A 23,144-nucleotide genomic window follows, 5' to 3' on the forward strand; every position below is an offset into this window, starting at 1 on the left:
CATAACTTCCCTTCTCACCTCCTCGCTTCTACAGCGCTTAACACATATCATTGAATTTCATGCCTCCATGTACAATATTTAAAGTATTGCGATATTGCTGAACCTAAAGAGTGTGAAGGCATGAATAGGAACCTGTTGAACATGATTCAGTATATATTCCTGATCATCATGTTCCCAGCCAACACGCTTGTACATAGCGGATAAGCAGTGCCTCCATACTAGCTTGTAGATTGAATGAGGGTTAGGTAATATATTACTCCGTATTAGGGTTTGTTAGTCCCTACAGCAGAAGGACAAGGCCGTTTCCCCCGCATGAAGGATTTCTACGTCATTGGAGAACCTGAGCACTCATTGGGGGCGAAAAACTAACTACATTTCGATCTTTAAAAAGTTACCACTGTGGGTATTGATGAATTAGTATTGATATAATTTTGCTATCCACCTTCCCTACGAATACCTTGCCTGCATGCATACGAGTCTACATTGTAAAAAGCGATATCGATCGGGAGCAGTCGTCGAGGGGGGTTCCGATCGATCGTACGGGGCGAGGGGACTTGGCTTGGAGAATGGGAACGGAATCGCTTGGATTAAATTTGCGAATAAGACGGGAATGGCGGACGGTTTGGGTTTGGTATTGATTGGTATTCATCGAGGAAAACGCAAGGACGAGAGAAGGGCGAGGATGGGACACTTGGAACACGATCTGATCGCTCGACGTTCGTTTCGGGGCTGCTGACCAGGATAAATACCGACACCCATAAAAGAGATCTCCAAAAAAAGTAAAAAAAAGGTTAAAAGAACAGAGAGCAAGAACGGAAGCGGAAACGAAAGGAAATAAAAGAAACAGGGGAGTCAACACCAAGACCAGCACGGGATACCGGAGCCGGATGAGATGATTGACAGGGAAATTAGGGAATCAAGTCAACCTGGCGCAAAGAAGCCATGCAATATGACGCTTGAAATCGGAGGACATTCGGCGGCAGTAGTGGTCAAACGATTTCCAAAACCCTTGTGATGATCCGGGGAAAGGCAGTAATCGATTTTGAATCCCTATGGGCGAAGTGGCTCGAAATGGGATGGCACGGCGCAGAGTCAATCGATCTACTCAGCAGTATCAAGCTCGTCATGAGCAGCAGGAACGGGGTCCAGGGGTACTGTTGAAGGTTAGTTAAGCGCTAGGTGGGGATTGCTTTTTCTATATTTGGAGTTACGTACCTTTCCTGTCTTCGCCATTGGTAACAGGCTCACGCTCATCCTCACGACGCTCCCGATCATCATCGCGGCGCTCCCGGTCATCATCGCGGCGCTCCCGGTCATCCTCGCGACGTTCCCGATCCTCTTTGGTATCGCGCTCGCGGTCTTCGGGGCTGCGGGAACGATCACGAGAGCGGTCACGGTCCCGACGATCACCATCGCGATCACGGCGCTCATAGTCGCGGTCACGGTCACGGCGCTCATAATCCCGATCAGCGGCGGGACGATCGGCGTCACGCTCATATCGATCGTCTCGGCGGGGAGAATAATCTCCTCTGCTGCGACGGGGAGATGGAGAGCGACCGCGGCGGGGAGGAGTGCGCTCACGACGGCCTGTGCGTTCACGGCCACCATCACGGCCATCCCGGCCAGGGCCGGAATCGAATCTCCAAGAGGCCGAAAGGGGTGTGCGTGCCCACTATGGGAGGAATTGAGGTCAGATTAGATGCATTACAGGTGGGGTAGGAAGAAAGGGCAAGAATATACCTCAATTTTCAGGAGGTCGTCGCGTCCAATACGCTTGTTGTGCATCTCGTGGTACGCATCATCCGCATCACGACGGCTCTCGTACTCGACAAAGGCGAACCTGGATGGTTGTTAAGATAGTGAAAAATTTAAGCTTGATGAGCTCGGACTTACAGTCGGCTGGAAGGTGTGCGGGGGGCGGGGATGTCACAGCGGACAAGACGACCGTATCTGAAAAGACATTAGCTTCTCAAGGTCATATAAAAAGGCTTGAGATAAAAGGTTATAGAGACAGATGAAAAACGACCAAAATTCAACATCCAATGGGAGAATTGGGGGATTGAGAAGCTCGAGGGTCTCATTCCGGAAGGATAGCCGATTCGATCATGCACGGGAGAATGACATTGGACGTTTTGGGGGGTGTGGAATGGGGGAGGAGGATAAGGCGGAAGGGAGAAGCGACCGAGAAGCCGTGGGCTTAAAAACGCGGAGGTGTGGCCGTGACGTACCGTTCGAATTCGTAGGCAAGATCGCGAGCTCGGGTACCGTGGCCAAAGCCGGTGACATATAGGGTGGTTCCCGATCGAGAAGACATGACGGATAATGAAGAATCGGCGATGTCGTAGAAGGGAGGGACGTGGTATTACACGAAGGGGTGAAAGAAAGAAATGGAAAATGATGCAGTGGACGATGGAAGGTAGGCGGTAAGGCGGTGGCAGTGGGCAGTATGAGTACGGTTGGGGGGAGACACCACTGACGACAGTGATGAATTGTGTATTGTAGAGAGAGGGAGAGGGAGAGGAATGTATGAGAGAAGTAATTATTAGAAAGCAGATAAATATGGAAAATACTCAAATACCTAGTCTTGCTACAAAATCAGGTGAAAAGAAGGGGAAGTACAGAGTAGTAACTAACTATAGAACCAGGCACGCGTACAGTGTATAATGCGGGCTGGGCTCGGGAGGTACCGCGTGGACGGCAGTCGGGATTGCTTTGCTGGTTGGAGGTTTCCACTCCCTTGCCGTCTCATCTCCTCCTCTCTCGGTCTACCCCAGTCTTTTCCCCCCATCTTCCTCCATTCGCAACTACTTGAACCTACCTCAAGTAGTAAAATAGGGTGTTACTGTGTCTGTGCGAGAGAGAATCGATCTATCTCTCCGTCCAACGTGGTCACAGAAAAAAGCAACATTCAATACGCTCAGCTCATCCAGCCCCCTCTTCCGACTCTCCTCTCCACCTACCCTGGTCGTCATTCCGAGCTACTCTCACAATCGACATTCAAGAATCAAAACCAAGAACTACCGTTGGGTCTCCGATCTCTATGATGGACCTGTAAGATTTGACCTATCGTGAAGAGAGCGAACAATCTTCATGGCCAGCGCGACCCACGTCATCTTGATTTCCGGTGCTTTCACTCCTATATCGGTCTAGTGATACTATCTGATCGGCGATTCGGCATTCATCCTACCTCATTTGCGACTAGAAGAAGTGAAAAACAACGCATGGGAAAATAATTGGTTCGCCTGATTCAAGAACACTTTGGCCTTTCGATCTGACAGTCTTCGATGTGGATACCGCCAAAATGAGCCTCAATCCCCAGGAAGCACCCCGAGAGGATGGATCAAAGGGTACATCCAAGCCAACTCTACAGTCAATTCATCTTCCCTCATCCTCATCCTCAGTCCAGGTTAGTGTCTCGCCGTCTTTCATTGCCCTCTTCCTCGTCCCTCTGCTCATCACTCACTGTCGGCTAGGATGCCCTCCCCGCGCCACCCTCCATCCTGCGACGAACACAAAACAAAATTGCTGAGCCCGTTGTTGCTGCATTCATGGCAGGTGGCGTCGCTGGCGCCGTATCTCGCACAATCGTTTCACCATTAGAACGTTTGAAAATTTTACTTCAGGTCCAAAGCGTTGGCCGGGAAGAATACAAATTATCTATCTGGAAGGCTCTGGGGAAAATGGGACGGGAAGAAGGTTGGAGAGGATTCATGCGTGGAAATGGCGTGAACTGCATTCGCATTATTCCGTATTCAGCTGTTCAATTTGGGAGTTATAATTTCTACAAGAGGGTACGGTACCACCCTCTTCTCTTCTGCTCGGAATCCAAAACTGACAAGTCATCAAAAGTTCGCCGAGTCTCCCAATGGTGACATGTCTGCTTTCAGCCGCCTCGTGTGTGGTGGTATTGCTGGTATCACCTCTGTCACCGTGACATACCCTCTTGACATCGTTCGAACAAGACTTTCGATCCAGTCAGCGTCATTTGCCGATCTTGGACCGCGAGAACAGTCTCGAAAATTGCCTGGCATGTGGACTACCATGGTCACAATTTATAAGAATGAAGGTGGTATGACGGCGCTTTATCGGGGTATTGCCCCAACTGTTGCCGGTGTTGCTCCTTATGTAAGTGAAGTGGTTGCTATTCTGATTTGTCTGGCTTCGCACATGTCGCTAACCTGTGATTTTCAAGGTTGGTCTGAACTTCATGACATATGAAGCTGTCCGCGAATACCTAACTCCGGACGGTGAAAAGAACCCTAGCCCATGGCGAAAACTTTTAGCAGGTGCTATTTCCGGGGCTGTGGCCCAAACGTGCACATATCCCTTGTGAGTTTGAATTTCTTGGTTATGGTTCCACCGGGTCAACTTCTCATGCTGACTTCTTACAATAGTGATGTTCTACGTCGACGCTTTCAAATCAACACCATGTCCGGAATGGGCTATCAGTACAAATCGATCTTTGATGCGGTGCGTGTCATCGTGACCGAGGAAGGAATGCGTGGACTTTTCAAAGGCATTGGTCCCAACCTCCTCAAGGTGGCACCCAGCATGGCGAGCAGCTGGCTCAGTTTCGAATTGACACGGGATTTCCTGGTCAGCCTGGGCGATAGAGATGATTAGTTACAATACACCTAGAAGTGCTTTGCCGTCAATATTGTCTGGCATAGATGGGCTGCAACTAATGTTGTTGCATTTTGTATTATTGTGTTGTCTTGTATATAGCTGTGAACAAAGAAAACCAAAAACAATTAAGAGGAAACCAAAGCCACCCAATGACTAAATACCTGTATCCCGATGGAGGTGCCATGCAGTTAATTCCCCAGAGTCACCAACTCACCTAACTACAAGGGGTTACCTCAAAACTAGGGTGGCGCTAAGGTTACCTAATCCATCTGAATCTAGTCTAGCCCGGCCCACCCAAACTTGGAACCTAGTCATGTGACACATTCCATGTTAGGACTAGCGTAGGGCACAACCCGCACACAGCCGCCAGCCGAGAGTGCAAGACCAAAAACCTCCTACACTTTCCAGACGGGAGCGACAGCAAGTTAACTAACAGGTGTTCAATTCATACAGCAGCCATGGGTATGTGCAACCCCTACAGACGATTCATGACGCTCTAATCGACTCATTCGAATCGCCTTATTCCCTTCCTTTCCTTCATTTCCCATCCAATTTCAACCTGGCTAATCAATCTTCGCAAATTCTCAGGTATCGACTTGGACCGTCACCATGTGCGCAACAGCCACCGCAAGGCTGCGAAGAGCGACAACGTTTACCTGCAGGTGCTTGTGAAGCTGTACCGCTTCCTTGCCCGTATGAAATCCCCTCCCCTGAAAAACCAAGACGCCCCGGCAAAAGAAACCTGCAAACCTCAATCTCGAGAGGAGGCGAAATTTTGATGGAATCGAAAAACTGACCAGGGATATCACACACAGGCCGTACCGAGTCCAACTTCAACAAGGCTGTTCTCCGTCGCCTCTTCATGTCGCGCATCAACCGTCCCCCCGTCTCGCTCTCGCGCATTGCCGCCAATATCTCCGAGGCCCAGAAGGGCAAGACCGTCGTTGTCATCGGCACCATCACCGACGACAACCGTCTCCTGAACGTCCCCAAGCTGTCCGTTGCTGCCCTGCGCTTCACCGCTACTGCTCGTGCCCGTATCGAGAAGGCCGGTGGTGAGACCCTCACCCTGGACCAGCTTGCTCTGCGTGCCCCTACCGGTGCCAACACTCTGCTCCTCCGTGGCCCCAAGAACTCCCGTGAGGCTGTCAAGCACTTCGGTTTCGGCCCTCACTCTCACAAGGTGCGTGACTACAACAAAATCCCCGGAATTGGAATTGGATTGGCACAATGGATTTTTTCCCGGGTGGATCTGGGTTCCGATTTTGATTTCAATGTGGATGTGGATGGATTGGCTAACCTTTTCTCTTTACAACTCTACAGAAGCCCTACGTCGCCAGCAAGGGTCGCAAGTTCGAGCGTGCCCGTGGTCGCAGACGCTCTCGCGGTTTCAAGGTCTAAGGGAAAAGGCCCTAGACCTCGTGAAGATGGTGGCGCAGACACATGTATGGCAATGTGCTTTTGCAGCGATCTGTTAGCATTGCGCAATGTCCGGGTGTCAATCTCCCTTAGTCTAGCCGAGGACTTCAAGTCGATGTACCTAAAGTGGCGGAATACTTTTGGTTGGACTGGGAGATCAGAAATTTACGAATGGGGAGGCGCAAAAGAAAATTACATCCGGCTTAGTCCTCATCCTCTTTCTTACGACTGCGAAATGTTCAAAAAAAATATTTCCGTTGAATTTTTTTTGCGGCTTAAATATTTATCTGCATACTATCTGTAGTGATGACGGTTTGGTATGGTTTCTAGCGGGCTAGGTAAGAGAGGGTTTAGAGTTCCAACTTCTTGTGAAGGTACTTCCGTCCCCCGCGCCGTCATGATAATCTGCGGCCACATGACCATCTCCGCGAATCAAATATTTATAGATTGTCAAACCCTCCAGACCAACGGGTCCTCGGGAGTGGATCTTGTTGGTGCTGATACCAACTTCTGTGCCAAATCCATATCTCATGCCATCCGCAAATCGACTAGATGCGTTCCAGTACACACCCGCACTGTCAATGCCGTTCATGAAACGATTGGCTTCCTGACTGGATTCGGTGAGGATAATATCCGTATGTCCAGAGTGGAAGGTATTAATATGTGTAATTGCGGTCTCGGCCGAGGAAACAGTCTTGATAGCCAACACCAGGTCCAAAAATTCGGTTTCGTAATCGGTATCCGTGGCTGAGGAGATTTGGCTGGCTTTATCAGCTGGCACCACCTTCTTTAAGACTTCCAGGGATTGCTGGTCACAGCGTAGTGACACTCCCTTGGCCAATAGAGCCGAAGCAACCTCGGGGAGAATGGATTCGAGCACACTCTCGTGTACTAATAATGTCTCGAGAGCGTTGCAGGCTGCGGGGTAATCTGTCTTGGAATCGACGATCACTTTCACGGCAGTTTGGACCTTGGCGTCGGAGTGGATGTAGGCGGAGCATAGTCCGTCTGCATGGCCTAGAACTGGGATCTTGGTGTTCTCTTTGACGTGACGGACCAGTTCGTTAGATCCACGGGGGATGACGAGATCGATGAATGAGTCTTGGGCGAGAAGGGAAGAAACCGCATCGCGCGTTTTCACAAGTTGAATTGATGAAACGGGGACTTGGGAACCGGCAATGGCGTCCGAGACCACGTTTGCGATCGCTGCAAATGATCCTGTGGATTCTTTGCCGCCTATTCATTTTTCAGTGTCAGCACTTGCATTGATTATTCGCCATAAGCCAAAATAAAACAATCAATGGTACGTACCTTTCAGAATAGCGGCATTGCCGGACTTGATAGCCAGTGCTGCGATGTTTGCGATCACCTCAGGGCGAGCCTCGAAGATGATCAGCAGAACACCGATGGGGCAACTGACTCTCTCTAGGGTGAGGCCTTCGTCTAAGAGCGTCCGTAGTGTGATTTTGCCAACTTAAAGTTCCCCGGGTGGTTAGTTTCCAATCTAATCAGCAATGTAGTGGAGGGTACACACCTGGGTCTTCCAAATCACGGACACTCAAGATTCCCTCCAACATGTCATCATACTTGCCAGGGCGGGAGAGGTCCAGCCTCTTAAGGACACTGTGGTTCAGAGTACCATCCTCTGCGGCCTGGGTGGCTAATTCGACATCCTTCTTGTTGGCAGCGAGAATTATGGCTCGGTTCTTGTCCAGAGCCGAGTGTAGTAGCGTGAGGGCTTCGTTTCGGGCTTCGTTTGACAGGGTTGCGAGTTGACGAGAGGCTAGTGATGCGCTGCGAGCGACATCCACCGCATTAGAGTCCGTCAATGACATCTTGGTGTTGAGGGTCAAATAATCCCAAGTTGGCGGGGAGGGAAATTTGCGGGAAGCGGGGATGAGTCAGGTCGAGGGGCACATAGCTTACATAGAGTACTGCTAGTAACTGGTGGTGGCAGTAATTAACTATGGTGGGGTGATCCACTACTCTAGTACTCCGTACATACGCACTCTGCTCTGTTTTCTTTGTCCGCCTTACTCTCCGCCTTTCTCTCCGCCCTCCGCCTTCCGCTCTCCGCTGTTTATCTGCCCATAAAGCTGTCCCTCAACCTAACGTCACTCACTGCCCATTTTCCCCCGACTCGGACCATCCGCTGATCACGGTATACATCCTTCAGAGCTGTATCTCGAGTCTCCAGTTTTCTACTGGCCTCAGCTTTGTCGACCGTGTCTGCGCTTCAACTGCCCAACCAAACCGTCCTTGGGTTAAGTAGCCCCCATGGCCTCCATCGCGACCCTTCTCGCAAGCTCCACGAAGCTACAGAACTCTGCACATCGATACGAAGAACAATATGATCGTCAAATACGGGATCTGGTTGCCTCTCTTCATCGATCGTCATCGAGTAACGCCCTCAACTTTGCTGCCAATGACCCGACTATCCTAGATGTGGGTAGCGCTCTCTCTATGAAACCGACCTGTGGTAACATTCAGCTAACCATTCATTTTGTTTTCTAGAACTTTGACCCTGCCGCCGATGCAATCACTTACCTCTTCCTACTGCGACTGCAGATCCAGACATTGCAAGAAATATCCCCAGACAAGTTGCCCGCAGACCTGCTTCCATCCGGGGTCTTATGGACAAAATGCGTACACTACTTGAAAAACTTCAATCCTATTCAAGTCCGATATGTCGGTCATGAATGGCGGCAGCTTGTCGAGCTCGTGACCCAAGCTGCGCAGGCCGCCTCCAAGGTAAGATTTGGGAATATCTGGATTTCTCTTGAGTTGCTGAGAGACTGACAATCTTCAAGCCGTTCCTTGCTACGCAATTAATCAAAGATGCCATGTTGCGATTGGATCCATCCTGCGCCGTATTCACATCAACTCACCTCCTTCTCGTCCGTCTCTGTCTGCACGCCAAAGCCTATGCTTGCATCTTACCCGTTCTCAACAAGCACATCTGTCATTTCCCTGGATCGACAGAACGCTTTCCCCACAAGTCTTCCCCGGTGCTATGTGCCAACCATGAATCCAGTCTGGCATTCATCACTAACAGCTCCGGTCTATCCGCTCCGCTGAGCTCCAGAGATCTCTCGAGATATTTCCTGTACGGCGGAATGGTCTACTTAGCACTCAAGAAATGGAGCGAAGCTTCCCATTTTCTAGAACTTGTCATGTCGATGCCTACTACTGGTCCTGTTAGCATGATCATGGTAGAGGCTTATAAGAAATGGGTACTGGTGGGCTTGTTGGAGACTGGCAAGGTGAGCCGAGCCGAACCCTCATGCTTCCCTCTGTTTCTAACATATGTTCTAGCTTCGCCCGTCTCCTACTATGGTAGCTCCGCATGTGTACAAAACGTACCAGTCTATTGCAAGGCCGTATGTCAATCTCGCGCATACTTTCGAGCTCCGCGACTTGAGCCGATTGAATGCCGAGATTGATGCAGCCAAGCATATCTGGCGTGCTGTAAGTCCAGCCTTCCGGACCGAACAGCTTGTTTTTTTAATGGCATGTTTCGCTAATCATCTTATCTTTCAGGATAACAACACCGGTCTGGTCTCCCAGGTCTTAGAGTCATTCACAGCACATGCGCTAGCGGGTATCAGAAGCGTATTCGCCGCCTTGACCGTGACTGAGCTCTCAGAGCAAACATCTTCACTACCGGCGAATACCGATGCGGCTGAGTCGGTCATTGCTTCCCTCATCATGTCTGGCTCCGTATCTGCGACCTTGGTACACACTCCCGGTCATTCCGAAGGCACGATGCTACGATTCCCAAGTGCCCATCCCTCTTCTCAATTGCATGAACTCCAGGTACAGGGAAGGCTTGCGAGAGAAAGTCAGACCCTGGAGGCCCTTATCGCGAGCGTTAAGAAGAGCAATAATGATATAGGGCTTGGTGATGAGTTTATCGATCACTTGCAAAAGAGTCAGACTTGGAATGGTTCTGGCACAGACTATTCAGTAGCAGAGGACGAGAGTAGATTTGAGGTTGATGAGGATATTATGGGTGATCAAATCTAGGATTTGAATTCAACTTTTTCAATATCCTATTTTAACAGCTCAAATACAATGATGATGATTATGATGAATAACAATGTAGAAATAGTTGTCAAAAGTACCAAGCATGAGGAAAGAAAGAGGTGTGGTAATCGGTAGACAGACTGGTGCCTAATACATAAGGCAACGACAGGCAACAAGCATGTGATTCGTTCCTAGCCCTAACTGTATGTAACTGGTCGTATGGAATAGCTTAACACAACACAGCTGCGGATGTCGACTTGGTATATCCCAAGCTGATAAATGTCTCATAATTCCAATAATCCGCCTGAGTTCCCTCCCCATCAACAGTGGCATTCCCTATAAACTTCGTAGTCCAATATGCGCTACCCCGAGTGTACTTTTTCCACGCACCAAGGCCAGTCTCAAGTATCCTCGCACGCGATGCTAGGCTATTGCCAATCTCCGTCTGAATAGACCACTCGCCCACAAATGTCGGGAATTTTCCATCTCCAGCAGAATTGACAGCATCTGTGCAAATGAGCTGTGTCACATTGCCAGGGCACGCCGCTCGACCTTGGAAATAATAATTATGCACATCGAATACCAGATTTGTTTCGGCGCTGAAGTTCGAAGACCAATACGCTTCGCCCTTGAAACTGCCTTGAAACATGATTGGGATATCTCCATTCACAGCCTCAACCTTTGCAATGACTTGATGCATGTAGTTTGCCAAGTATGCTGCGCCACTGTCGGTAAGACAATACGGGGTTCCGAATAGAGAGAGGTCTTGAACGTCGACGGGTTCATTGATAGGCTCCAACGTATATGATTGCGGCGAGTTCGAATTTTGAATAAAATTAATAGCCGCATCAACAGCTTCCAGTGAATATTTAAGAGCAGTTTGGTTGTTAAACCAGCCATAGTGTCCACTGGCCTCGCCAAAGGGAAACCCATTTACACCACCTGGAAGCGAGTGGATGTCGATGATGATGTGCATGCCGTACTTATTGATAGCATACGAGGAAATGCTCGCAAGGAAGGACTGCTGGTTGCCATGATATAATTGTGACCCCGGGACTTCAACCCAGGCCGCATATGTAGTTGGGATGCGAAGAACGTTGACTCCAGCCGCACCTAGGATGTCGATGTCGGCGGTGGTGATCCAAGTCGCGTATCGGCGTTCTAGGACCGGTCCACATAGACTACCCTGGTAGGCACAGAGACCCCATTCATCCTCCGCACCTCCAGAGTACCGGGCCCACCATGTAGTGTCGATGGTTGATTCTTGCACGAGCCAGCCGCCTAGGTTGGCGCCGACAGCATTGAATGTTGTCCAGTCCAGATAATTCCTTGATGCGGCAGGGCGACAAAAAGTAATTCCTGCTAGCAGGGACTTCAATATCATGGAATTCATCAAATTCATTGTTTTTGAAAAGCAATTGATCATGCAATGTAGCTGAAGGCTTCTTGTGCTTGTGCTTCGTCGATTTCGATAACTTACAATTCTTCGGTCGCGAACACGCCATCTTATGTAGTCCTCCAGGAATTCCGTAAAAGGCGAGGATCGTCAACAACAGCAACGCATCTATCAGCGGGAAGTGGTTCCTCATTTCGTGGAGAAGAATCTCTATTTCCCCAGCTTCATATGGCGGGGAATTCATGGAGAACCCTGCAATACGACGCTCCATAGCCCCAACGGGCCCCGGAAGTCCTGCTCAGGGTCCAAATTTGTATTGGTAAAACTAGTGGTTTTGCGATGCCGGTGTTACAGGTGACCTAAAACACCCTAACAGAACTATGTATTGGACCCTTTGCGGCTATTCAGCGCCGCAATCCTGCGCTGGAAATTATCACGATTTACGCCAAGAAAATAAATCAATTCCTCCACATCCCGAGAGAATTATTCGTGCTGGGATATTCGATGCATTGTTAATTTCCGCTTTCTCGGACTGTTTTTATCACGAACTGATGCTCGAGTACTCATACTCGACATCGTGAACCTTGGCCGAAGCAGCCGCCGGTGAGACCCACCCAATAGGCGTGTGGATCCGCTGAGGGGGGTGGGGGTGGGGGTGGAACTTTGGCTTTATCTCGGTCTCAGCAACAGCGAGAAAAAATAACCCCTGCTAATGAGGAATGGCGTTTCTGTTACGAGAATACGTAAGGGGGTAAATGAGCTATTGGTGGGAAGGTAGGGACATGCCTGTCTCAATGTTTAATGCCTTTGCCACATTCTAAGAACGAACCAGCACGGCCTGCGAAGGACTTGCAACTAGAGCAAACAATCGACGAAATAAAGGACCAGAGTCGGACTACAAGCTGGATTCTTATTCTTATTTTTATTTTTGGATTGCCCTACAAGTGAAGTTCATCCCGACCGAGGTCATAAGTTCATGAACCTTGGCTAATAAAATCAGGAGTTTAACAGGGGAACAACTTACTGAAGTCTTAAAGAATAAAGGCATCAATTTTGTAAAATTCTATAGGATTTCTAATGATACCAGAAGCCTTATTAGACTAATTTTTTTTTCATATGGTGGAAGGTTGGGGGGCCCTATGTACGGTCGTCTTTGCAAAATTGTGTACTTCTACCAGATATCATCCTTCTTTTATATTTGTATCTGAAAGCTCTCCTTGCAACTTGTCTTGGTGCCTCCTTTTCCAGAGATTATATTGGCATTTGCCATATTGCTCGAGTTGCTGGCAGTAGTTGTAACTTAGCACGGCGCCTCTAGCTAGGCCAAGCAAAAGCTTACCTGCATTGCGATACAGCTCTCAATAGAAAAGCTCTGATGATTCGGAATCAAAATGACACGTCTATTTAAATAATTGAAATGGGTTGCCTAAAATTATTTAGGCAAAAAAACTGGAAGAGTGTTCATCAATAGAATAAGTTCACTCAAGTCCCGCTATTATATCAGAAGTTTTAACCTCTTTCAAGTACAGAATCTCTACTAGATAAATAATATTTGGTCCATATACTTAAATTATGAGGTAAAGTAAAGTATACACTGACTTCGCACAAGAGAAGATATTGCAAGTAGCTTGAAATCATGGTTCGGTCCTAAACAACTGCCCCCTTCCACTCCTGATGACCAATGTACTGAGTCTCCCTCTCTTTCTCACACTCTAACAGCTTCTGGCACCTTTTCGGTCACTTGGTAAGCTTCTGCAGCTCTCCGCTCTGCCAGAGTGACATATTCACGGAATTCTCGAGTTGGTACACGATTCATGAAAAGTTCATCAAGCTCCTCATATGTGCGTCGACGAGTCTCTGGGATGAAGAAATACGCCATGACAGCAAATAGCAACATAAAGGCGCCAAAAACAAAGCCGATCTTGGCTTTGAGTCCGCCATATCCAGGGTTGAACATATAAGGCGCGACGAATGACCACATTGTGTTGACTGCCGCAGAGACTGAGAGGGCCACAGCAAGTGTCTTAGTCCGGAGGACCGAAGTAGGAACCTCTCCAGCGATGGTATAAACATTGGACCCCACGCCAGCATTGTAGAAGAAGTTATACATGGTGTAGAAGCCCACTGCGGCGGTAGTTGCGGCATTCGTGTCCACCGAACCTGCAATCCCCATACAAAGGAGTAATAGGGTTAAACCAATGCATCCACCCAAGTACATAGGTCTCCGGCCAAACATATCACTAATCAGAAAAGAAATGGTTGCTCCAGACATTGAAAGGATTTGAGCACCTATTTGGATCAGAAATGATTGTCGATCGCCTATTCCTAGATACTGGTACATTAAAGCGCCATAATTAGAAACGAATCCGAGTCCTGACATTGGTTCGGATAAGAAAACCATAATCGCAATCAGTGTGCGGCGAAGGTTGGTTCCCCGAAAGCAGTCAATGTATGATACTGAATCTTGTTGTGTCTCGGCTTCCCCAAGTGTTAGCTTGATTCGTTCCAAATGGCCTTCAGCATCACGAGGGTCCGAGTAAAACTGGTTCAAAGATTTTCGGGCTTGGTCGATCTTGCCTCTTCGAACGAGGTAGACAGGTGACTCGGGCATGAAGATTTGTCCGATCAGCCCAACCACAGCAAATCCCCATTGGGCACAGATCAAAGACTTCCAGGACCAAGCACTCTCCCATGAAGATGTGTAATAAGACATGATGGCGGAGACAAAAGGACCTATACATTGAGATAGATTGCAAAAACCGATGACAGATGATCGAATGGCAAGTGGTGAAACATCAGCAACATATGCAGTGCAGATGTTAAGAAATGCACCAATTGCAATAAAATTGATCATCTTGCCCCCGAAAAACATGCCGATCGAGGTGCTAGAAAATTCAACACCAACTGATGCAATGTTGATAGCTGCCGCTGCCAGAATGACAGGTTTGACCCCGAATTTGTCGGCAAAGTAGGAGGCAGCCCATGAGCCCACGATAGCAGCTGCATTTGAGCCCCCGCTCAGAGCTGACTGCCATTTAGTTTCAATAAAGTACTGTCCGTCTTGGAGTTGACCGAATCGTTGTTTGAACTCTGGGATACTAATAACAGCGCCAGAGGATTGATTCTCGAATCCCCGCACAATCAGAGTCCAAAGCATGACTCCAATCCAGAATAAGAGCCAAGGGTCCTTTTTGAGAGTTTCCAAGTATCCCCGATTGTGTTCTTGCTGCTGAATCGCTCGTCCTTGGATCGTGCCTGGGTCGGGTCCAAGGCAAGATGGACTGTTGGGGCGATGACCCGCATCTTCGATCTGTGTATCGGAAATCTCCTTTGCCATGATGATGCCAGTCTAGAAGATATAAGACTCAGCAAAAAGAATATCAAGAGACTCAGTCGGGCAAAGGCCTAAGACTTTGTAATTCAAAGTGAAATAATTATGAGGAGAATCATGGGAAAGCCGGAGCTTAAATGCCGGAGGCACTTGCCATTCACTTTGTTTTGCGGGGCTATCATCTGACCGAGCAATGATACTGATGGTCTTGGTTCTCGTAACACTAAACCAGGGGGGGAAAGGGGCTCCCAAGGGAGTGAGCTGCCTCGCATCCTTCAAGACGTGGTCAGCAGAAAGTTACGGGTGGTACCTCCAGTGCTATTGGAATAATTCACTTTCGGGTCACATTTACCCGAATTTTCATGGCATTAGTTTGGAATTACTGGGCTCTATAAGCCACATATTGTTATGTATTATGTACGTGCACAGGCTACGAAAGCCAATAATCTCTCCACATCCCGACTTACCCCACGTTTCTGGGGTCCCCGAACCCATTGAAAGAAAGTACCTCATCGCCCTTCTTACATTTTACAGTGTCCGCATTCTAGTAAAGCTAAAGAACAGTCAAAAAGTGACCTAAAAAACCTGACAGACCTTGATATTACACATCCGATCTTACTCCGGGGCTTGGCCCTTGAAATTTACTGCATCGTGGAGAGACGAGGAAAAGAAAAGAAGTGCGGTTTTTCGGCCTCTGCCTCTGCCTCTGCCTCGGTTCCCTACCAAGGCCTCCTCGCAGGCACCCCAGCCTCCAGTGATGAACCTAGAAAGCATCAAACAAATATTGGTACAATTTTCGATAATGTCCAGAAACAAAATTTAGTCAATAATAAAGTGGAATAACATGGTCCTTCGGTCATTGCGCCCAAGAAAGCTTCGAACAATTAATTCCAATCAAAGTGCCCTGCTAGGAAGTCTGACCTTGACTCAGATGAGCCGTAATCATGTCCAGATAAGTTCGTGCGCGCGGGGTTGTTGATTCCACACCCTCTAGCTTAGCCGCATCGTCCCAAAGTCGGAGAGAAACCATTGCTTCCCGCAGTGGATCTTGTTCGAACTCCTGAAACTCAATTCCTTGGAACGGACCTCCTTGAAAGGCCAAAGACCTTTTTGAGGCGGAAGACAAGGAGTCGTAGTATGAGCGATCCACCGCTGTAAGGTATCTGATCATGATTTGATGAGTTTAATATGATACTGAAAAGTGGCCTTTTTGAACCCTAGGTCACCTACCTTTTCGCAGCAACATGACTATTCACAAGCTTGCAAACTTTTTGACTGAATCCCAGGGATTGAAGGTAGGCGGCTCCAATAGCTTCGTGGCCTACACGGCCGACATTCTCTGTGCTTCCGCGGAGGTTCATGCGGACCTCGTTGGTGGAATTCAAAGGAATTATCTGCCCAATGTCATGCAGCAACGCTGCAATCACCAGTTCATCACCAGCACCTGTCAAGTAGTGTTAGAGTCATCATGCGGCAAATTTCCAGGCATGCGTCTTACCAGATTTCTGGGCTTGGTGAGCTGCCTGTAAACAGTGTTCAAGCTGACTAATTGATTCGCCAATATAATCACCTTGGCCATACTGCTCCAGAGCACTGATGAGAGAATCAGCTCTCACAGATGGTGATGGTAGCTCCATTGGGTTAGTGGATTGGGAGTTACGGATAGAAGTCCCAGGTGTGTAGAAAAGTGGTGGGTGGTGGAGGAAATTGGGCGAGAGGGAAATTCCACGGGGATTGGGCCACTTTAAGTACTTACCTCACACTTTTTCCAGGGGTTTCGTCTTGCCACACAGCGGAAAATTAGATATCCATGGACCTGGGTCTCTTCTTGTTTTATAAATAAATGACTCAATGACGTTAATCTGAAAATGGATTGCTTTAGAAATTAATTTTTCTTCATTGAATTGATGTAGGGCACTTCCGCGCTTGCTCATTAACTGTCTTATTGTACAAGGTATTCGCTCAGGTGGATACGGTATCAATAGCCTACTCCTGCGTTTGGGATGAATTCAAATTTCCCTCCTTTCGCGTTCTTTTTTCCTCTCATCCTCTTGTGTTTTCGAAATTAATTTAACTAAACTGCAGATACCAATTCCTTCTTGCTTGAATCTACGGTCAACATCGGAGAGCCAAAGGCATAGCGCACCCGACCCTCCTCATAGGACTCGCCCTCCTTGCGCATATGTGTTGCAGGCCACAGCTTTTGTCGATCGGCATAGTACTGATCATGCAGGTTGCCCTCGGCGGCGCGGTTATAGGTCGCATAGATGGCACGACGATCCTTGGAGCTAGTGTTGGCGCCACTGCGGTGGGCCAAATAAGATCCGAAAACAAGAATGTCTCCTGAATTTACCGATTAGTCCCGATTTTACAGAAATCAAGGCTGTTTGAGCTTACCTGGCTCGAGGTCACAGGGGGTCCAAGTATGGCCGTTGACCCAAGTCGGCTCAATGCAACGATCCTTTCCCAGAGGGATTTCCATGCGGTGGCTGCCATCAACCACCTCAAGGCCACCATTGGTGCCATTCATAATGTCAACGGCAGCAAGAATAGTCAAGTGCTTAATATTTCTGACATGAGTATACGCATTAGCGTCAATATGAGGATCAAAACCGCCTGTAGAATCTGGTAAGAAAATAATAATGAAAGGCTGCAGGTTCTTTCGAGACTTACCACTTCCAGCGAGTTTATAGTTGATCTTCTCTTTGAACAGAAGCATATCCTCGCCAGCTAGCTGCTGAAGAGTACTTAAAGCTCGGTGACCCCGAAGAAAGCTATCGAATCCTTGATGGGAGTTGACAAAGTTCTCTGTCCGGCACAAGACCCGGTCACCTTGCCCATTGACCTCCTCGTAAGGCATCCAGGGGACACCAGGAGTTCGGGGCAAATCGTGCACCTCTTGGGCCCATTGCTGCAGGATCCTCGCTTCCTCGGCAGTGAAGAAACTGCGCACGAGAAGATAGCCACGCTCCTGGAAGCTCTGGAGTTGCTTCTGGGTCAAAGCGTAGTGATAGTTGTCCATCGTGACGATAGGAGCATATGTCCAATGAAAAGAATAAATAAGTGACCGGTGGGATAAGGAACGTGCTCTTGGAATTGGAAATCGACGATACGCGCGTTTTATAGATCGGGAAGAGGCATCGGGAAGAGGCATCGGGTGGTTACCGCCGGTTTCCTAGTTAGGCTGTTTCACTCCTCGCGCTTCGCACCGAGATCCCCACCCCATTGACACATGGTGTCCCATATTTTTATTGGGACCCATTTTCATTCCTACATAAAGGCTTGCTAGATTGAACTAGTGGGAACTTTTTACCCAGTCGCGGGGCCCCGTAAATTGCACATGGCCTGAATGATTGGTGGTGGACACTCGGGCCGGGCCCCGCAGTCCACTGAGGGACCACAAATAGACTCGCTCTCCTGCATACAACTGTACCTTTCCTCTAAATCTGTATAAGGTCCATTCCCAAACACGTGCATGAACAGTCTCCAGTATATTAGGTCAATGTCACGCAGCGGAGCTTAGACCTGCCCCGAGGGCCTTCAGTGGAACCAGTGACACCTCGCACTTCACACCGACAGCCCTTACTATCTTTCGCGTGCACCCGCTCTAGCTTTTTATTGGATCTACCAAATCAAATGACAAGAGGCTTGTATCTTGATCGGGACCAGTCGCAACAGCTGCACGACTATACAAAGCATGGCCGTCTCCAGCACGATCCATGTCAGGTTTCCCTAGGACATCCCTTCTTTCCCTTACATTCTTCCGCCTTACCCTCAGCACACCGAGCCGATGCAAGTTTCACCTAGTGACTCCACCATGAAAATGGAGAGCTCCAAGGAGCCGTGTAACGAGGAAGCTTGGGATCTCGAGGAAACCGCCCCCGAAGAAAAGAAGCGCTCCGGAATCCTCAATGTGATCGTATCCGGCCTTGCGCTCTTCAGTGACGGATACAATGCTCAGATAAGTACGTCTTAGCCTCCTTCCTCTCATGCCAAGTTTTTGAAGTTCATGGAGACTGTGGCTGAAAGCTCTGGAGGATATCTGACTTGGAATCGCAGTTGGATACATGGAACCCTTGTTCTCCGTCCTGTGAGTATTGGTGGTTTGAGTGATAGGTCTCCATTAAAGAGAACATATTGACTAACAATGTACAGTTACGTGAACGGCATGTCTTCCACCATTAAGTCCCGTCTCTCCAATTCATATCTCATCGGTGAAATTTTCGGAATGCTCTTCTTCGGTGTTCTGATTGACCGCATCGGCCGTCGGACCGGTGTAGTGGCAGCTACGGCCTTCTTGATTCTCGGCGTAGTCTTGGCTACTGCGTCGCATGGAAAATCAGAGCTCGGGTATTTATTTATTCGCCCTTATATGGACTCAGAACGCAACATTGACTCTTTGGTATACAGAATGTTCTGGATGATGATTGTTTCAAGAGGTATCGCAGGATTTGGTGCAGGCGGAGAATATCCGGTTTGCGCAACCAGTGCTACCGAGGCTGCAGATGAGACTGTTCAGCTCCGCAAGCGACGTGGTTTTTTGGTCGCAGCGACAACTGATTTTGCTGTGGATTTAGTATGGATGATCAACTTGAAGCTACGATCGTCATAAATGAAAGTTACTAATCAGCCAACAGGGCTTTGTCGCCGCGGGCGTTGTTGCTCTCATCATTCTGGCTTGCTACGACCAACAAAACTCTGAGGGTGTCTGGAGGATCGCTTTTGGCCTTGGTATTGTGGTGGGTATTCTTTTAAGACTCCGAGAAAACTTGCTACAGTCTTCGAGCTTTGTTAACCGAGCAATAGTTGCCAATCTCGATTTGCTTTTTCCGCATTCGCATGATCAATTCCACTCAATACCAGAAGCATTCTATCAAGTCCAGCTACCCATACTGGTTGGTTCTCAAGCGTTATTGGAAGCCTATGCTTGGCACTTGTGAGTAATATCTTCTATATTTATGATATCTCGTGTGAGTTTTCAATAAACTAACCTGAACGTTGGAAAGCCCTGGCCTGGTTTTGCTACGATTTCGTCACTTATCCATTCGGTCTTTTTTCTTCTACCATCGTTGAACAACTGAACCCGGACAATACCACTGTCCAGAACATCGGATACGGAGTAAGTATCTCTAATATCAGAATAAATCATCATGAAGCTAATCAAGTATCCACAGACCGTGATTAACTGCTTCTACCTGCCTGGCTGTATCATTGGTGGACTTCTAATGGATAAAATCGGTCGCAAGCAAAACATGACTCTCGGATTCATGCTTTGGGCAATTTGGGGCTTTATTCTTGGTGGCGCTTTGAAGCCTATTTCGAGTGTCTTCCCTCTTTTCGTCGTGATGTATGGCATCTTTCAAGCCCTGGGTGAGATGGGTCCTGGTGTTTCTACCTTTCTTTGTGCGGCAGAGTCCTTCCCAACTCCTCTTCGTGGACACTTCCTTGGATTCGCTGCTGCGGTAGGCAAGGCTGGTGCCTCTATCGGTACAGAAGTCTTTACGCCTATTCAAAACTCTTTCTCGTCTACTGAAAAGGGTCAGCAGGCAGTCTTTCTCATCGGTGCCGCCTTCACTGTGGTCGGCGGTCTTATTTCTTGGTTTCTGATCCCTGACATGTCTCGGGAGCTGGAAACTGAGGATGCTCGTTTCAAGGCATATCTTGAGGAGCATGGGTATGACATCAGCTCCTACGGTGAGGCTCTTGTTATTAATCAGCGGGCTTCCTGAGGGGTATTTGAAGCCAAAAAAAGACGTCTTAAAAGGACCGGGGCTACACCAAAATACTTACAGTTACTAATGATTTTTTTTTTCTTCTCCTATACTTCTATCTTTAGGTAGAGCATCACTATAACAATTCCCTTATATTTGAGTAGCTAAACATAAGAAAAAGACTAATAGATTCTATAGATAGGGAGCCTAGCAGTAAACTACAGCAAACCTATATAACAAACTGGGCCTTTTATTTTAGTGTATAAACTAAGTGGCTACTCTGATAGATAATATCTATCTTAAAAGTTACATATATTATAAAAAACCGATTTAATAATAAATTATATTTTATAAGAGAATAATGTAATACTCAGGACTAGATACTGTTGTTGATTTAGGCCAAGCGTAGTCTCGCCGCTTACCTGCGATGCCCCCTATCTTTTTATCTCTTCTTTATACTTAGTATCGCGTATTTAATGCACTCAAATCATATTTACTAGGCTTATATTACACGAGTTGGTAGATTTGAGTGGGAGATACGATGATTACAAAACCCCAAAGGTTCTAGGCCTGGGCACCAAGATACGTGGAGAAGACATCAAAAAAGGGGATCGGCTACACGTGAATATCCCCCATCTTCGATTTGGAGATATGATTGGGAAAATTGGCTTCGTCTACCCTTTTTTTTCAGGGTGGCAAAAGCCGTTCATCTCATCTAACCCCAGGCAGCCGCAAATCCGGCCCTTAGGATCCCACTTGTGCCGGATTTCCATGATCCTTTTGCGCTGCTCATCTCCCCAGAATTTGGTCTTTCTGGTCCTGAAGTCAACCTCCCCAAGGTATGCGCCGACAGACTGTTTTCCAACCTGCTCCATGATCTCATTTATTACAGAGTGACACCGGGTGTCATCAACTTCATGCTCCCATATGGCATAAAGTGCAACATAGTGATCAGATTGCATACTAACCGCCATATCAGGAAGATTGCGTCGACTACATGGAATCATGGACTCCCACAGGACCAACGACTTCTTAGTTGGCAATTTTGTGAAGGCTGGTTTGAGGACCGCAGCAACATCGATGTCGTCTTTGAGCCACGCATCGTCAACGAAGTACCGGTGATCGGTCGGGTAAGCTTGAGCCTTTTTCTCAAACTCTTTCTGGATGGTGGTTTCCTCACAGAACCAGCGTGCCACTGCCCCTTTGGGATGAGACTCGTCCAGGCGTTGCAAGATCTCAGATATAGATTCTTCTTGATCGCCATAAACGAGTATCGCGAGCGTAATACAGGGTTCATCCAACCCCTCAGGATAGCTGCCAATAGCGACAATCTCGATGCCATCGTCCAAGCCAGAAGGGATCTAGACCCAGATCAATATGGTCTCTTGTTAACGGATTGGCTTTTGTTAATACCTTCAACGCCCAGTTGAACGCCGTCATGTAATGTTTGATAGGATAAACATATCCCGATGAGCGCATCTGTTTTGGAGCTGGCCTAGTTTGCAAATGGAAGCGTGTGACAACACCTGGAAATGCTGGGCCAGCACCTCTTGCTGCCCAAAAAAGGTCTGCGTTTTGCTGAGTGTCTGCACGAACAAGTGAACCATCGGCTGTTACGACATCCACAGCGACGACCTGTTCACATGCCCAGCCCCAATTCTTTTTTTTGCTCAGTATATGTCTTGCAATTACTTTGAAAGTGGAGCATGAGGGGCATAAGATCCCACGTACATTGCAATTCCAGCCCATGCCACCGCCGAGAAGAAACCCCCCTAGTCCAACATTTGGACAATGCCCGGGCGAAAAGAAGCGACCTTTTGCGGAAAGATAACTCACCAAATCATTCCCCGTCATGCTAGGCGACACATGAGCAATACCGGTGTTGTTATCGAGAATCGGTCCCTCCGACAGATCCCTTAAATCCACGAGGATGGCCTCGTCCCGGACACTCCAACTTGCATAGCTGTGTCCACCTGCACGAACGGAGAGGCGACAGTTTTTCTCAATTGCGAGTTTGACCGTGTCCGCGACTTCTGACTGGGTCTTCACGAACGCAATTGCGAGCGGATATCGTGCTGGGCTTTGGGCATTGAAAAGTCGCTGTGTCCGTGCTGCTTCGTAGGCAGCAGAATCGGCCTGGTTGCGCCAAAAAATGACTAGTGGCTTGTTTGGGCCTTGAGAGCTGGTAATCATAGAGAGTATTAATCCTATACTTGTATATCAAAGAAAATCTTGAGCGAGTTAAGAGAGCATCTCTATGGTGTAAGACTCGAAGGAGTTGGGGTGGGGTGATTCGGATAGAATGGTAGTCAAGGTAATACGCTAGACCTCTTCAGGGCTAGTATTATCAATATATCTTGGCTCTTGATTAGTCAGGGGATAAAAGTTTCTGATGATCAACAGCCTCGCCCTACTTTTTATTAAGTACCAATAGAAATATTACGAATAGCAGTCACACACCGACCCAATTGACCGCCCGCCAATTGGGTCACCCACGATTGAACGATCTTTTACGATTAAACGATCCTTTTTGTATATTTACCACCACCACTACCTTTTTACTATAGATTTAAGCAAAATAACTATCAATAAGCGTGTAAACGCAGGCTGCCAAAAGACTAGGACTCTCAAAAAG

The 23,144-nt window shown here is 48.0% G+C and overlaps 11 protein-coding genes across 11 annotated transcripts; 4 read left to right on the forward strand and 7 right to left on the reverse strand.

The window, feature by feature from the left end:
- Positions 1–1,101: 1,101 nt before the first annotated feature.
- N7509_009817 (RNA-binding protein) lies at positions 1,102–2,314 on the reverse strand (the record flags this gene model as incomplete). The annotated part of the gene is made up of 5 exons (XM_056634454.1): positions 1,102–1,154; positions 1,216–1,672; positions 1,741–1,840; positions 1,894–1,950; positions 2,229–2,314. The coding sequence occupies 5 exons, from the start codon at positions 2,312–2,314 to the stop codon at positions 1,102–1,104; spliced, it is 753 nt and encodes a 250-aa protein (XP_056485074.1).
- Positions 2,315–3,301: 987 nt separating this feature from the next.
- On the forward strand, positions 3,302–4,623 carry N7509_009818 (putative mitochondrial carrier protein; the record flags this gene model as incomplete). The annotated part of the gene is made up of 5 exons (XM_056634455.1): positions 3,302–3,406; positions 3,474–3,791; positions 3,850–4,125; positions 4,193–4,329; positions 4,395–4,623. The coding sequence occupies 5 exons, from the start codon at positions 3,302–3,304 to the stop codon at positions 4,621–4,623; spliced, it is 1,065 nt and encodes a 354-aa protein (XP_056485075.1).
- Positions 4,624–5,084: 461 nt separating this feature from the next.
- Positions 5,085–6,027, forward strand: N7509_009819 (60S ribosomal protein eL18; the record flags this gene model as incomplete). Its single annotated transcript, XM_056634456.1, has 4 exons — positions 5,085–5,088; positions 5,215–5,319; positions 5,442–5,809; positions 5,950–6,027. The coding sequence occupies 4 exons, from the start codon at positions 5,085–5,087 to the stop codon at positions 6,025–6,027; spliced, it is 555 nt and encodes a 184-aa protein (XP_056485076.1).
- Positions 6,028–6,379: 352 nt separating this feature from the next.
- Positions 6,380–7,880, reverse strand: N7509_009820 (glutamate-5-semialdehyde dehydrogenase; the record flags this gene model as incomplete). The annotated part of the gene is made up of 3 exons (XM_056634457.1): positions 6,380–7,281; positions 7,357–7,518; positions 7,580–7,880. The coding sequence occupies 3 exons, from the start codon at positions 7,878–7,880 to the stop codon at positions 6,380–6,382; spliced, it is 1,365 nt and encodes a 454-aa protein (XP_056485077.1).
- Positions 7,881–8,322: 442 nt separating this feature from the next.
- Positions 8,323–10,071, forward strand: N7509_009821 (putative COP9 subunit 3; the record flags this gene model as incomplete). Its single annotated transcript, XM_056634458.1, has 5 exons — positions 8,323–8,490; positions 8,560–8,796; positions 8,856–9,308; positions 9,361–9,513; positions 9,586–10,071. The coding sequence occupies 5 exons, from the start codon at positions 8,323–8,325 to the stop codon at positions 10,069–10,071; spliced, it is 1,497 nt and encodes a 498-aa protein (XP_056485078.1).
- Positions 10,072–10,300: 229 nt separating this feature from the next.
- Positions 10,301–11,473, reverse strand: N7509_009822 (cellulase; the record flags this gene model as incomplete). The annotated part of the gene is made up of 1 exon (XM_056634459.1): positions 10,301–11,473. One exon carries the CDS (start codon positions 11,471–11,473, stop codon positions 10,301–10,303), a length of 1,173 nt encoding a protein of 390 aa, XP_056485079.1.
- Positions 11,474–13,172: 1,699 nt separating this feature from the next.
- Positions 13,173–14,804, reverse strand: N7509_009823 (general substrate transporter; the record flags this gene model as incomplete). The annotated part of the gene is made up of 1 exon (XM_056634460.1): positions 13,173–14,804. The coding sequence occupies one exon, from the start codon at positions 14,802–14,804 to the stop codon at positions 13,173–13,175; it is 1,632 nt and encodes a 543-aa protein (XP_056485080.1).
- A 901-nt stretch (positions 14,805–15,705) lies between these two features.
- Positions 15,706–16,435, reverse strand: N7509_009824 (HD domain-containing protein; the record flags this gene model as incomplete). The annotated part of the gene is made up of 3 exons (XM_056634461.1): positions 15,706–15,961; positions 16,029–16,242; positions 16,297–16,435. The coding sequence occupies 3 exons, from the start codon at positions 16,433–16,435 to the stop codon at positions 15,706–15,708; spliced, it is 609 nt and encodes a 202-aa protein (XP_056485081.1).
- A 437-nt stretch (positions 16,436–16,872) lies between these two features.
- N7509_009825 (phytanoyl-CoA dioxygenase family protein) lies at positions 16,873–17,820 on the reverse strand (the record flags this gene model as incomplete). The annotated part of the gene is made up of 3 exons (XM_056634462.1): positions 16,873–17,141; positions 17,196–17,414; positions 17,472–17,820. 3 exons carry the CDS (start codon positions 17,818–17,820, stop codon positions 16,873–16,875), a joined length of 837 nt encoding a protein of 278 aa, XP_056485082.1.
- Positions 17,821–18,588: 768 nt separating this feature from the next.
- N7509_009826 (uncharacterized protein) lies at positions 18,589–20,527 on the forward strand (the record flags this gene model as incomplete). The annotated part of the gene is made up of 8 exons (XM_056634463.1): positions 18,589–18,763; positions 18,858–18,888; positions 18,954–19,148; positions 19,209–19,374; positions 19,436–19,537; positions 19,605–19,734; positions 19,805–19,917; positions 19,973–20,527. The coding sequence occupies 8 exons, from the start codon at positions 18,589–18,591 to the stop codon at positions 20,525–20,527; spliced, it is 1,467 nt and encodes a 488-aa protein (XP_056485083.1).
- Positions 20,528–21,183: 656 nt separating this feature from the next.
- On the reverse strand, positions 21,184–22,702 carry N7509_009827 (FAD-binding oxidoreductase; the record flags this gene model as incomplete). Its single annotated transcript, XM_056634464.1, has 2 exons — positions 21,184–21,870; positions 21,923–22,702. The coding sequence occupies 2 exons, from the start codon at positions 22,700–22,702 to the stop codon at positions 21,184–21,186; spliced, it is 1,467 nt and encodes a 488-aa protein (XP_056485084.1).
- Positions 22,703–23,144: the final 442 nt, after the last annotated feature.

The sequence above is a fragment of the Penicillium cosmopolitanum genome (assembly GCF_028827165.1).
Source record: "Penicillium cosmopolitanum strain IBT 29677 chromosome Unknown utg000009l:1.0-9042332.0:1.0-9050551.0, whole genome shotgun sequence".
Lineage (NCBI taxonomy): Eukaryota > Fungi > Ascomycota > Eurotiomycetes > Eurotiales > Aspergillaceae > Penicillium > Penicillium cosmopolitanum.